Here is a 14,097-nt window from a genome sequence, read left to right on the forward strand (position 1 = left end):
CACACACACACACACACACACACACACAGAACCTGTCCCCGTCGGGCTCATTTTTCTTTCTCTCGTCCAATCTTCATCTTCTCACCATCGTTCTCACTCACACGTTTTCACTTGGCGCTCAGGTTTCAGCGCTGTCTGTGCTTCGGGTGCAGATGTCACCGTTCCTTCTCTCTCCCCTCCATCACGCTGAGTGTAAAAGATCTCACATGGCATTCTGAGAGTGTGAGCGGTGGCTCTGGATGAGAGAAGAAGCATTAAACAAGTGGCGGCGCTTTGAGAGCAGCGAGGGAGAAGGATGGATGGAGCGAAGAGGTTGAGATGAGGCTGGCTGGTCCATGTTTGCACCTGTCGTCCCTTAAGACCTCTGAATCGGAATCATTACTTACTCATCAGGCAGCTGGAAACGTCACCCATCCATGTTCTTTTCTTTGCTAAATATTGAGTTCCACTAATTCTACTAGCAGTGTGGGGACACGGCATCATTTTGGCTGGTCCTCGCAACTTCAAAGGACCGTTTTAGGGCTAAGACTGATGAATTGTGCCTGTGAATGTCCTCACAAAGATAGAAGTACAAGGATGTGTGAGCCTGTGTTATCTCGTGCCTCAAGAGATGCTATCAAACGCTGGTCTCACTGGTAGCTCTTCTTAGTCACGCAAGCAAGCACACACACACACACACACACACACACACACGCACACACACACACACACACACACACACACACATTAGGGGAATGCTCATTCCCACCACTCCATTGAGATGATGCTCAGCTTATTATGGACCTGCTCACTCCTTTGCAGAAAGGTGCATTTGCCTGAATAAAACACAATAGAATGCCAGAACACCTCTGGGAAATTCCAAAGGGACCAAAAACACGGGTGCACACACACACACACACACACCCGTATGGAGACATCGTTTTCATTTGGCCAATCTGTCCAACTTGCTGCCAACACGTCCATCGGAACAGTAACCTAAGCCTGTTTTCTCTCTTTGGCTGAACAATTCTAGACAAAAAAAAAAAGTGAATTCCAGTTTAAACTGCCTGTAAACTGCTGCCCAGGACTGATGAGGCTGCTGCTCGGAAAACAATATGGTTGTTCCCACAAAATCTCCAGAATGTTGGCTATGGAACGCTTGGATCCAGGACGTCTTTTCTGTTTCAGGGAGTAAAAATATACATGAGAGGAAAACGGAGAGGGGAAAAAATATGTGCATGTTGTGGTGGGTGGATGGCTTGTTTATATGGGAGGATATGGCATAGCTATAGAGTCCCTCAGGGCCCATAAGAGCCGTGTTTGTGAAACAACAGAAACTGCGGAAGGGGAAGGGGGCATGGAAGGGGCCTGAAGCAAAATAATGAAATCTGCAAGGCCCCTGAGTGTTGTGGGGCCCATGAAGAGGGAGGAAAAGATGTCAACCATCTGAAAAAGCCAACTTTTCTTAACTGCCTCTGTTAGGACGGCTGGTTGAAATGAAAGGAAATAGCAAGAAATGTTCTCTCAAAGAAAGAAAGAGACCGACCTGATGGGCACAAAATCATGGCTACCCCTCAAGGGTCTCTGTTAGTGGGAACACGATAGTCAGTGTGCTCGTTGTCATTTCGAGCTATTCGCCAATCTGCGTTGCAAATAAAGCTCTCAATCGTTAGCAGAGGCTGTCATGTGCACCAGTTCCTCCTACAATGAACGTCTGGAGCTCATGCAAGGAAGGAGCGCACGGTTGATCAATACACAGCAGAAAGGGTGCTCACACACACACACACACACACGCGCGATCACATGACACCAAGGGCTGCACAGAGGCTCTTTGTAAGCGTCATTCATAATCGAGGAGATGCTTCATTACAGGCCGCCGTCTCGCTCCGCTCTTTTATGCGCGTAACACAAAAAGCCACCCCTGCGCACAACGTGCACATTAGCATCAGGTGATGCTGCACATCAAGTGTCCTCTCGCATTCATTCAGTGGATGAATAGTTTAATTTATTGGCCAGACCTTTGCATCGTTGTTTGAGGTGCTCTAGCAGGGTTTTATGGACCAGTGTTCTCCACTCTGCACTGTTTGATAAAAGGGAGGAAACAATACTGCAAAATCAATGTTAATGGCATTCATTGTTTAAGTAATTCCTTCAGAGGGATTGACATGTTTTCATTCTTCTTTGTTCCAGAACTCCATCCGGCACAACCTGTCCCTGCACAGCCGATTCATCCGCGTCCAGAATGAGGGAACTGGGAAGAGTTCCTGGTGGATGATCAACCCGGAGGGTGGGAGAGGTGGGAAGGCTCCTCGCCGCCGTGCCGTCTCCATGGACAACAGCAACAAGTACATCAAGTCTGCCCGTGGCCGTGCTGCCAAAAAGAAGGCCGCCCTGCAGGCTGCAGCTGCCGGGGAAGGCGGCGGGGACAGCCCCTCGGGTCCCTTAAAGTGGCCCGGAAGCCCGACGTCGCGCAGCAGCGAGGAGCTGGATGCCTGGACAGACTTCCGATCTCGCACGAATTCCAATGCCAGCACAGTCAGCGGTCGCCTGACACCCATCATGGCCAACCCTGAGCTAGATGAGGTGCCGGATGACGAGCGCCCCGTCTCGCCAATGCTCTACTCCAGCCCCGGCCGAACGCTGTCTCCAGGCAACGCCACAACAAACGGGAAGTCGGCTCCGGCTGAATTGCCCCGTTTGGCGGACCTGGCGGGCACCATGAACCTTAACGATGGACTCGCAGATGATCTGATGGATGAGTTGCTGGATAACATCAATTTAGTGCCGACCATTACGGGACAGCCTGCGCTAAATGGGTCCTCGGGGTTCAATTTTGTGTCCAAACCGAACCGTCTCGGGTCAACTTCCTCCACAAACTCTCCTTCCTCCAACTCTTCTCCTAATTGTGGAATTAACGGCTACAGTAATTCCATCTTCGGGCCCCACAAAACAGGCTCATCTCTGTGTCCGTCCCCCATGCAGACCATCCAGGAGAACAAGCAGACGTCCTTCTCCAGCATCAGCCTGTCCCGCTTTGGCAGTCAGACGCTACAAGATCTGCTCAACTCCGACAGCCACAACCACAGTGACGTCATGATGACCCACTCGGACCCACTGATGTCGCAGGCTAGCGCTGCTGCCGTCATTTCTCAGAACTCCCGTCGTAGCCTCATGCTCCATAATGATCCTGTAATGACCTTCGGGGTTCAGGCGAACCAAGGTGAAATGGTGCAAAGTAACAACCACAATCAGAGCTCAATGAGGTCCATCAATAGAGGCATGAACCTAGCTAATGAGGCAAATGCCCTGGCTAATGCAAAGCAGCAGCTCCTACTCTCCCCCTTAGGAGGAAACGGATCCTCGTCCATGCAGATCGACCCCTCAATGTTTCTAAATGGAACCGGCAGTGGAGGGATCTGTCAGGACCGCTTCCCAACAGATTTGGACCTGGACATCTTCAACAGCAGCCTGGAGTGTGACATGGACTCCATCATCAGGAATGACCTGATGGACGCAGACGGCCTGGACTTTAACTTTGACTCTCTGGCCAACATGACCGGAGTGGGGAACCTCACCAGTACAAAGCAGGCCTCCCAGAGCTGGGTCCCCAGCTGAGGGGTTTGACTGGAGATCAGGTGTGTGTTGATGTAGGAATTCATCCTACATGCTGGGGATCAGGGATCAGGGAGTAGCCATCACAGATCCATGTGAATAGCACTTTAGTGCTGGATACCAAATCCGGAACCATCTGATAGCTCCAGAGGAAGTGGAAACATACCGGCAGGGCCATTTTGGTCAGGTTTTCTTATTTATTTATTTTTGGTTTGTTTCTCTGTTATTCTATAATTATTTATAAAAGCACAGCCGCTCTTCTAAACCAAAATCAAAGTCATTATCACTTATGTGACTCCACTTGGAAAAGTTCACCCATTAATTAAGCACTTTGGCGTCTCTTCCCTAAACCGCCCGAGCTGCTTTTCTTCATTGTCTCTGTCTCAGTCCAACCTAGATCCACCCCCCCCCCGGCTGCCAAACATTAGTTCGCACAGTTGTAGAACATCAAAGAACATCAAAAGGATGTTACATAAAATGGGTTGATTGTGGGCTGCTGTTTGCTGCGGACAGCAAATTGTTTTCATACTTAATCGTCTCACCCTTTGTCTCTCCAGGTCTGAGATGTACAGCGTGAGAGAAGATCCTACACCACATCCTTTTTTTTGCCAAACTTGCCATCAGCACAACGTGAAATAAACACCTTGTTTACAGAAGAAGGCTTCCTCGCGAAGCTTTCCCTTCACTCCCACGCTGGCGAGACGGGATCCCTTCAGCAGACTCCAGAGACGCCGCACTCAAAGCCTCCTGGGAAACCACACAAACGAACATCGAACTGGTAAATTATGCAATCTGTCTTGGTCGCTCGCGAGAGACGCGGCCCGTCCGGAGGAGGTTTCAGGTGGAAAATATCGAGGAAGGACCGAAGGATTGCGGAGTGCAGTAGTTCCTGTTGAAGACAACAAGTGGGGAAATAAAGTCATGCAGCTCTCCACTGGTTCCCTGGGGGGTTTTTCTCCTCCGTGTCTTCGTTTGGTGGTTTTAAATATTCTGACTTTGTTTATGTCTCTTTTATCGTACTTGTTTCCACGACACGTAGACGTAGTTGGTGTCTCGATGAAAAAGGTCAAAATGACGATAAACTGCAACACACAGAAACACTTTTGCTCCAGTCGTCAAGGCCGACTTGAGTGAAATGCGTCACTTTCAGCAGCCGCGCGGCCGATAACTCCGACGCAGCCTAGTTCAGAAGCACTTTTCCGTGGCGCCCTCCTTCAGAGACGTGGCTGAAGCTGCAGTATTTTAGACAGGGGAGATGAATGCCTGCTGCAGCTGTCGGAGCTGCACGGCAGAATGGGGAATGGGGAATTTGACCAAACCAGCCATGCAAACCACAAAGAAATGGCCTCCGGTCAGATGCAAATTTATCTTTTTGTCTGTGCGGAATAATTCACAAGGACTTTTTTGTTTTGTTTTTTTACAATGAACTCACCATTGTCGAGATCTTCTGTGCAATCTGATTATTTTTTTTTTAAAAGAAGTACAGATTTCCAAAACCTGGGTGGATAAAGATAATCTTCCCTTTGATCTCCTCTCTCAGTTTCTGTTCATCACTGCACATAATGCAGCCAAAGTGAGTGCGTATCTCCTGGGGTTTTGAACATTTCCACACCATAACAGGTGCTATGTAAACAGTGTTGAATTCTGCTCCGAGCATCACATGTGTCCGTTTTGTGTCTGGTTTATTAAAAGCCTCAGAAGTGGGTGGGTGGGGGTGGGGGGGTTAGACTCATTTCTCTAGTAAAACAATAAGCTATCACTGTATATTGCCAAATTACTTGAAATGACGTTAGGACATGCTGGCAACCAAATCACCACACACACACACACACCCACGCTCACACACAGCGACACACACCAACATATTGCAAACGAGGACATATTACCAGGGATGTGTTTGAAGCTCTGCTGTTAATTTGTTTGAGAGCTTGTGGAGCTTTTCTTTTTGATTTTAGCCTATGTAGAATCACTCAGGGGGGGAAAGGGAGGTTTTTATTAACATCAAGTCACCATGTAATGGTAATTTAACGTTTCATGTTTTTGAAAAATAAACAAAAAAGACATGGTTCGTGTTTGTGAACTTGTAACCTGTGAAACTGTGGCTGTCGAGATGAAGGGCGGAAAGGACGAACATCGGGATTTTCTTATTTTTCTCCTGCGTCAGAGTTCAAGCATCCTCATGTGTACACCTGCCGCTCTTTTAGCTGATATCCAAGTATATCTGGATTTACATCTATTAGTATGCTTCTGTTTACCACTGGGGTTTGTTTTTGTTGACTTATCCTTACAAGGATGTGTAAAGTCCCCCTCTCTCCTTCATTGGGGCATACAGCACAGCTGACTGTATGCATGTATGTAATTACGCATTATGACTTGTGTGAAATGCATATAATCGCTGTTATGTCCTTATGTAAACACGTAGTACTTGACCCTTGGATTATGTGATACCTCTAAAGGTAAAGCTGAAGAATAACCTGACACGCCGGTAAGGAGGCAACACCGTTACCAGCCGTTTTATCGTTGAATCCAATTCTTTGTAATCGTGGGCAGCCATTCTTGTAGCACCTGGTGACCCTGTTATCCCTTCTCTGTGTGTGGAAGTGTGTATAATAATGTACAGATGTGCGTAAATCACTTGAAGGTTGAGGCAAAGGGTTGTGTGCATGGCTGGCTAGGAAGGTCCACTGTGCTACCTGAGGTTTTTGTGCATGACCTACCTGTACCCACTCTGACCCCCGCCAGTGGGGCAACAAGTACAGGAGGAACCCCCGTGTCTTTAGCACTAAAACGCACACGTTCTATCTTTTATCAGGTCCCATGTTGGTGACGTGTGTAAAAGACACTGGTGCAGGGGGAGCCTCCTTACGTTCCTCGTCTTCACTCTTGTTTAAAGTCTTATTCTGGTGCTCTCACCCAGTGTTCGGTTACCATGTGATCTAAGTGCCATCTGACAACGAGCTGGATGTTTTCCAGAGATTCATAGCACCGTAGACTGAATCCTGAGCCAACATCTTTGTTTTGAATGCATCATACTGACTGGCAAGGTAATTCCAGGGACCGTCGTTCCCTGGAAAACAGACAAAGGCGTTACCTGCTCCTCCTACGGTGTAAAATGGGGACGTTTGCCATTAATCTATTACTCTACTCCTCCACACTGGCGGAGAATCTTTATTCTAATACACAACACACACAGCTGTGACACATCTTAGGTGGAAAGAAACAAAAAAACAGAAGCGACACATCACTTAATCACCTCCTGGATGGTACCGTCTCACAATCTTCTCTCCAAACCTTCTCTATTCTTCTATTAGATGCTCAGGCCAGTTTCCTTACATATGCCCTCTGGTTTTTACCCTTTATTAATCTTGCTTCTTCTTGACTTGATGTTTGTAGGGATTGTTTTTTTTTTCCAGTGTATTACATTTGGAATTGTAATCTAGTTTGTATAAGAAACAGTGCGCATGTAAATAAAACTTTGCTGAGGCCCCACACCCTCACTGTGCTGAGATCCTTTTATTGCGCGGTCACACAACACTACATCGATTTTCGCCAGTGCTGTGCGAGCACAGGGACTCTGTTGATACAAGGTGTAGACGGAGGAGGAGTTTCCAGCACAGTGCTTACACATGATGTTGATTCACAATGAGCGTAACCATTGTTTTCCAAAGAGGATCCTCAGAAAAGATAAATTTCCCAGCCATTCTTACGAGAACTGCAAAACAACCTCAGCTTCCTGGAAGTCCTCTTGCACAATGTTTGATGTATCTAAGCCTCTGTGGAATGAGAGGAGACACACGGCAGCTCCTCTGACACCCCTGGGCCGGGCACTTTCCCCTCAGTTGTTGTGTAACACAAATCTCATGCACGCGTGCGATTCCACCCAGGCCTCCTCACAGCTAACGGTCTCACACCTAATACACCACTTTCCCCCACTGTGAGAGGTTCAGGTGGTTTCATTAAAAGATTAGAGCAGATGATCCTGTACGTGTGTCTTGGTACCCGGAGAAGCTATATAGTATTATTCTTAACAGATTAAGTGATTTAACGCCGTCACTGTAGCACAAAACATGGCGTCCCACAGTATGAATGGAGCTGGTACGGCTTTTTTAATTGTATCTACTGTTTTTGAGGTTGCTAGGGAACCTTCCTGCCAAGCAATCAGAACCCAATTTACTGGCCACAGCTCTGGTAATCAATACTTATAATGTAATATAATGACCGTGACCAACCACGGTCGCCCAGCTCTTTTTAGAGCGTTGTAAAGCCCAACACCAAGGCTCAAAAATACATTTGCCTATTAAAAACCTCAACTTCAATTAGAGGCTCCCTCACCACCCACATACCACGTATAGCATGTTCCATATTATGGCAGTGTAATTACAGAGGCGCGTTACATCTTCAAAGTTTATTCTCAGCAAACCATCTTTGGTTTGCATCAAGGTGATTTGTGAAAGCAGAGCTTTTTTTACGTGTGACACGCGTCACTCAGCGCACGTCCACCGACATGGCCTTTGCATTTGTATACAGATATACAAAAGACCTTCGTATATTAGTGTCTTTGTGAAGAAAGGGGCATCCTAGAATGGTTTGAAAGGAAAAGAACGCAAATGTCAAGGTCGGCTGCTAACCGAAAATAATCGAGCGACCCGGAGTGCAGGCGCACCGCAGCTGCAAACACCAAAACCACATTTCAGCAGCATTTCCGCATCAGGCTGTCACCTGACCGACTAACTATCTAGTCTGGCTACAGTCACACCAGTCTGCACGAGGTCACTGAGGTTTCTGGCCCAACGGAAAATTTTCATCAGCACATTTTCTGTTTTGTCAGCGTGAATTTAGAGGAGCAGGGGTTGGTTTTTTTTTGCTTGTTTTTATTTTCAGTCCTGTCAAGATGAACAGTAGTTTAAACGACTTTAAAAAAAAAATTGTGTGACCCCTAAAAGAGATGGTGTGAGCCCAATACAAAAGACTGTACTCCTGAAATTCCAAACGGATTTCTAAAGACTGGGAGCAGCCCGGATCCAGCCCGGTCCGCCCGGCCTGGCTCCAAAGGAGGCCTAGGAAGCCTTTGAGAAGAGCATAAATGTTCTCTATGGGACAAAACTATGTATTTGCAGTCTTAACACAGGTAATATGTGTGTATGTGTATGTGAGAGTGTGTGTATGTGTGTGTGTGGGGGGGATGCTGAGAACTGAGCAGTTGGAAGAGATACTTATGTGTGTGTGTGCGCGCCTGTGCTAAGTGCTGCAGTGGGATGACATCATCTCTGTGATGGCAGCACACAGGCGATTGAAGCCGTCCGCAGCTCCTCCGGTCGATTATAGCCGAGAATCACAGCCTGTGGGGAGGTGACAGCTCTCTTCACGCCAAACATCTCGTAATTACACTCCCTGAGGCGCACACCCGCACACACACACACACACACACACACACACACACACACACACACACACACACACGAAAGATGTCATTATGGTGGATTCACACATACAGTGTTGCTGCGAGGTGGAATAACTGGGGTTGGTGTGTTTACGTCATGTTCAAATGTGAAAAAGGTGCGATGCACAGTGACAGCAGGGGAAGTGACAGGCTGGCGGGAGGTGCAAAGCAACCACAGAAATAGACGCAGGCGTGAGAGGAGTTTGAACGGAAAGTCGAGTGAGTTTGAACTCCGCTGGCGTCTGTGCATGGTTGCGTTTGTGTCCTGTTAATTTGAGGCACCAGCGTCACTTTCCTTAGAAAAAGTTTCCCTTCTTCCTTAGTTGATTGTTTGGCTCTTTTGTGGCTTCGTTTACTTCATAGTGAGTCTTTGCTGGGATTTCTAGGGAAAATTCCAGCACATTACGCAAGGCTGGAACTAAAACATGTGTTTAACACAGCAAATGCATGCGTGACATCAACAACGAGCGTTCTTGTTGAACGTCGTTGATCCCGTCAGCAACAAGCCTCCAACCGAATCATAAATATTGCTGAAAGTCGTCATCTTACAAAAACGTCAATGATTATGGAACTATTTTGAAAGGCAGTCTCTCATTCAGATTCAACGGGGGGAAACAAAAGCCTCAATCAGTGGGGGCTTGACCATCTGCACTGGATGACGCAGCGCTGAGCTGTTGGAAAAGGGCGAATCGTTGGTCCGGCTCATTCTCTCCATCAGTCACGTTGATTAGTTTGGAACCTGCCGGCATGCGATCAATCCGACCTATACACCATAAACCTGGATTCAGATTAAGTCCTCCCTTTCCCTCTCCATTGTCACCGCTCTCGAAACAATTGGGGGGGTAATGGGCTGGGGGCAGGGAGGTGAAATTTCTGCCTGCTCCACCTTCACCCCCTGTAAATCAGACCAGTAGATTTATAGCTCATATTTCCCCCTCTCTCTCTCCCTCACACACACACACAGACACACATGCATGCATCAGGGCTGTTCTTTCCGTGGTGTGGTGGGGGCACGTGCTCTTCTTGCTCTCTCAGCCCAGTAACCCATATCTTGCTCCCTTCCCCCACGACCCTCTGGGTTATGAGCATTCTCACTGCAGCTTGTGGCTCCACGTGACTGCAATACATGCGTGCACAGGCTCATGGGGGGGATGTGTGTGTGTGTGCGTGTGTGTGGGGGGGGGGGGGTTACACTGTATATTAAACTGTACGACTGCCTTTTTGTGGATGGGGAGTGTTTTGGTTGGGTTTTTGGTTGGTGAACCCAACAAGAAGCATCTGCCTGCGATCAGCACTGGCCCGTGAGGAACCAGAACCTTTCTGTATATTTATGTGTCTCCTGCTGGTTGAATAAAATATGTCGTATCGGACCATGATGAATCTCACCCACCCCCACCTCACACACGTAGCATCAAGGTCACTGGGTTCTACACATCCATATATCTTGTATGCGCCAGCAAAAATGGATGGCAGGACACACAAAGACACCAGAGAATCCAATGTATTGCGTTGGGTGTATTGTGTATGTGTGTGTGCACGCATTCATTTGGGCCTTCGTGACTGTGTGTTGAAGTGAGTTACAGCCCAGGCTCACCAGGGACCAGGGAAAGCACATTCACAGCTTCATTACTCCCCTTCTCCACCTTTCCCTTCCTCCTTCCATCCTCTGCCAGGTTAAGTAACGGTGACGGTGGTGGGCGAGACAAAGCGAAGTAAATCTACCGTAAAGAATTCGCCAGTAGCGAGAAACAAAACGATTCACCGTTGGTCTAGTTAACACAAAGGAATTTCACATTGCCAAAGCGGAGACAGGCAGGTGAAAATGATCAAATGTGAGAAACCCGTGACTTTCATGGGTTTTCTGCCTTGTATTTTGCATGCTGGGTGACTCCATTGTTCTCGTGGTATGTGTGACAGCACACACATGTTTAGGTTTCATACCCTTGTGTTTATGCTTTGGTGACAGTAAATAGTCAAAGACTCCTTCTCATCTGTATTACATGTGTGTTTATGGCTGCTCTGGCTTTGCTGTAAACATCTGGATGTTTTTACGCTTGTAAATGGGCCGATTTCCGTGAGGAAAAGCTGCCGTTTTATTGCTTTGTCTGTCATTTTCAAGTTGTTCACTAAAGACTTCGAACAATCCCTCATTATTGACCTTTTGGTCACCTCTGGTTTCTGTGTAAATGCAGTTGCGTTTTGTTTTCCAATATAATGCAGAAACTGACCAAACTGAATTGACGGATTTTTGCTCAAATGCAAAAACTTTACAAATTGAGATAAACAAACAAACCACAAATATAATGTCTTTCTACATCGCATAAACTTTTAGTCCATGACTTATTTTATGTCTTCTTTCAGTTAACCATAGTTATAAACCTGTTTTCCTTGCTTGAAATGGCACAAAATGAACAAAGTCATTGGAGTTAGAAGAAGGTTGTGATCTTGTTCACTAGCCAAAAGACACTCACACACAATCAGGAAGGAGTGACCCTGAAAAACACACTTGAGCCTGAACAAGAACATGTAAAAGAGCGATGCAGGATCAGGCGGCCTTCATCAGCCCCCGTTTGTACAATAGCCTATTGTGAGGTACTGAACGACCTTAATGTTCAGCTGATAAATTGGATTTTTTTTTTTTTTTTTTATTACAAAGAATTCCTGCCCACACACTTTCTACATAAGAGCGTGGTCAGATGAAGTGTGCCGAGTGGAACCAGAATGAAGGACAAGTCTGAATCTGAACATGTTTCTAGCTGCAAGTCACCAGGTAAATTTTGTTTCATCCTATTAGTGACTTGAAATCTATCCCTTAAAGACAGGTTAGCAAACAGGAAGTAGCAAGTAAAACATTTCACAGGGGTTTGGGAAAAGAGTTACCAGTTAATCAGCTCTGAAATAAACTTAGATGCCATTATTGTAGCACAAAAGCTCCCACATGCTTTTTTTCCCACGTTTTTTCCACGCTACGTAAACATATACTTACTACTGTAGCTGCTATGTTTATATATAGTTGAATCTGCTGTTTTCATGTCCCTACAGGACTTTCGAGGGCTGGCAAAAAACACTCACGTGTGTACAGTGCTCATGAAGTGCCGTAAGTTAGCAAAATAGAGTTACAGAGCACAAAATATGCAGAGCAAACTTTGCTCCGTCCTTCCTGTAAGACACAGCCCTCCTCATCACCATTACGCTGCAAGAAAGAAGATCCTGATTCATCTTAAATGAACAAAAGCCGAATCTGCACTGCGATGCAGCTTTAAAGTTAGGAGTCAGACCCTTTCCTGTCGGAACGTACAAGTCTTTCAAAACCGTACAAAAGCTGCTGACTAAGAGCAAAACCAGAGGACTCATTTCTAATTTCTCTCTGTACTAACTTTGACTTGCTGCGTCGTTAAAAAAAACTTGACTCAGGTAGTTGCTGACGTCATTGCTGTAAAGAGTGACTAAAGATAAGAAGTCTGACTAAAAGTGTTACAAATCAGCAGTTTATTAAACCAGATCGGGGTGTGTGTGTGTGTGTGTGTGTGTGTGTGCGTGTGTGTGTGTGTGTGTGTGTGTGTGTGTGTGTGTGTGTGTGTGTGTGTGGTGTGTGTGTGTGTGTCACACACAGTTTAATAGGCTGTGTGGAGTTTGCCACATTTACTCACTGAATGGTGATGAGAGTGGAGACTGAAGGAGCCGCTGTCCTGACAGCATCACTCTAAGGTGCTGTTGGGAGATGAAGCTAGTTGCCAAGGAGACACTGCACCTTCGAGCACTAATCCACTCATTCATTCATGTGGCGTTAGCAGCCCTGAACAGAGCACTGTCAAGGTACTGTGAACGCCACTGCGCGGGACTCTGCAGCACCTGACATGAGCGTCTGTCTACAGCCTCTTGCCGCTCTGATCTGCTTTGACCCCTCAGACATATAGGACATGTTCAACTGTGATCAAAGTCAATCCACTACTTTAAATATTGGTGCCGACTGTCCTGTCAGCGTGTTTCTCCCTCCCTTGGCGACAATGAGAGCGTGGAGACCATCTTTCTCCTCCCATTGGCTGCTAAGCTCCACAGTGTTGCCCTGTGATTGGACCTGGCCAGCATGCACTCTAAGCCAATCAAGTTCACTGTATCCATGAGACTGAAGCATGTAATTCTATTTAAATCCAACGAAAGACTCGTAAGGTCATTCAGATGTATATTTCAGTATGTAAAAGGGGGGAAAGGTTTTCGAGTGGACAAACCTACAAATCTGAGTGCCGTTAGAGGTGGTCGACCCATTACAGAGACCAACAGCAAGGCTGGTTATGGGTCGTGGGAGCGGGCTGCTACTGGTCTTCCACTGAGCAGGAATGTTGTCGCATAAGCCAGCTCGGACGGCGACAGAGGTTTCGCTCACGCTGATAATAAGAGCGTAAGTCGGTGGCCATTTTGTGTCCGTGCGTCTTCTTATCTTTTTGTTTTTTTTAAAAAAACGTACGTTCTGTGAAGAGAAAATGGTGGACACAGCTGCGTATCAGGTGGAAACGGTTTATGAGAGGCGATAAAAATGGAATAGAAGCTGGTTAGTGCTTAAATCCAGCCTTTCCTGAAATATGACATTTTGCAGATTCTTGTTTTAATAAAATTACAGCGTTATTGTAATGTGATGGGTTTTGTTTTTTTTGTTTTTTGTGAATGTATATACTGTACAGTCGCATTGCTTTTTTCTTTCAATTGATTACGCAACTTTCTTGCAATTATTGTATAAAATCTCCAGTATATTGCTGTGATTTTAAAGTTTAAATAAAGACAATTTAAGGTAGATGTAGGTATTTGCAGTCTATATGATTTTGTCACTGACTCAAAGAGACCTTTAAAAAAAACGAATAAACTTCAAATGTTGTTTTATTTTATTGATCATGGGCATTGTTGGGCATTTTCAAGATGTTTCATCTTATTTAAGAAAAAAATGAAGACATTAAACACCACTCTGTTGTTCTAAATTTTGAAGATGTGCTTTGTTTTACATCATGAAGTCACAAGTATGCATGACTATCTTCTCCGGGCCTTATTGCTTCCGTAAGATGTAGTTGGTACTA

The 14,097-nt window shown here is 46.1% G+C and overlaps 1 protein-coding gene across 2 annotated transcripts in view; it reads left to right on the forward strand.

Moving 5' to 3' along the window:
• foxo3b (forkhead box O3b) overlaps positions 1-7,085 on the forward strand; it is a 28,688-nt gene extending 21,603 nt beyond the window's left edge. The window contains exons 3-4 of one of the 2 annotated variants that reach the window (XR_003891177.1): positions 2,170-3,773; positions 4,149-7,085. Coding sequence is in view for 1 of the 2 variants with exons in the window: in XM_003971883.3 (XP_003971932.1) it covers positions 2,170-3,594 (1,425 nt within the window). In the remaining variant the exon portion in view is untranslated. The remainder of the gene's footprint in view (positions 1-2,169; positions 3,774-4,148) is intronic. The other variant, XM_003971883.3, reaches the window with a different exon arrangement.
• Positions 7,086-14,097: the final 7,012 nt, after the last annotated feature.

The sequence above is a fragment of the Takifugu rubripes genome, chromosome 16 (assembly GCF_901000725.2).
Source record: "Takifugu rubripes chromosome 16, fTakRub1.2, whole genome shotgun sequence".
Lineage (NCBI taxonomy): Eukaryota > Metazoa > Chordata > Actinopteri > Tetraodontiformes > Tetraodontidae > Takifugu > Takifugu rubripes.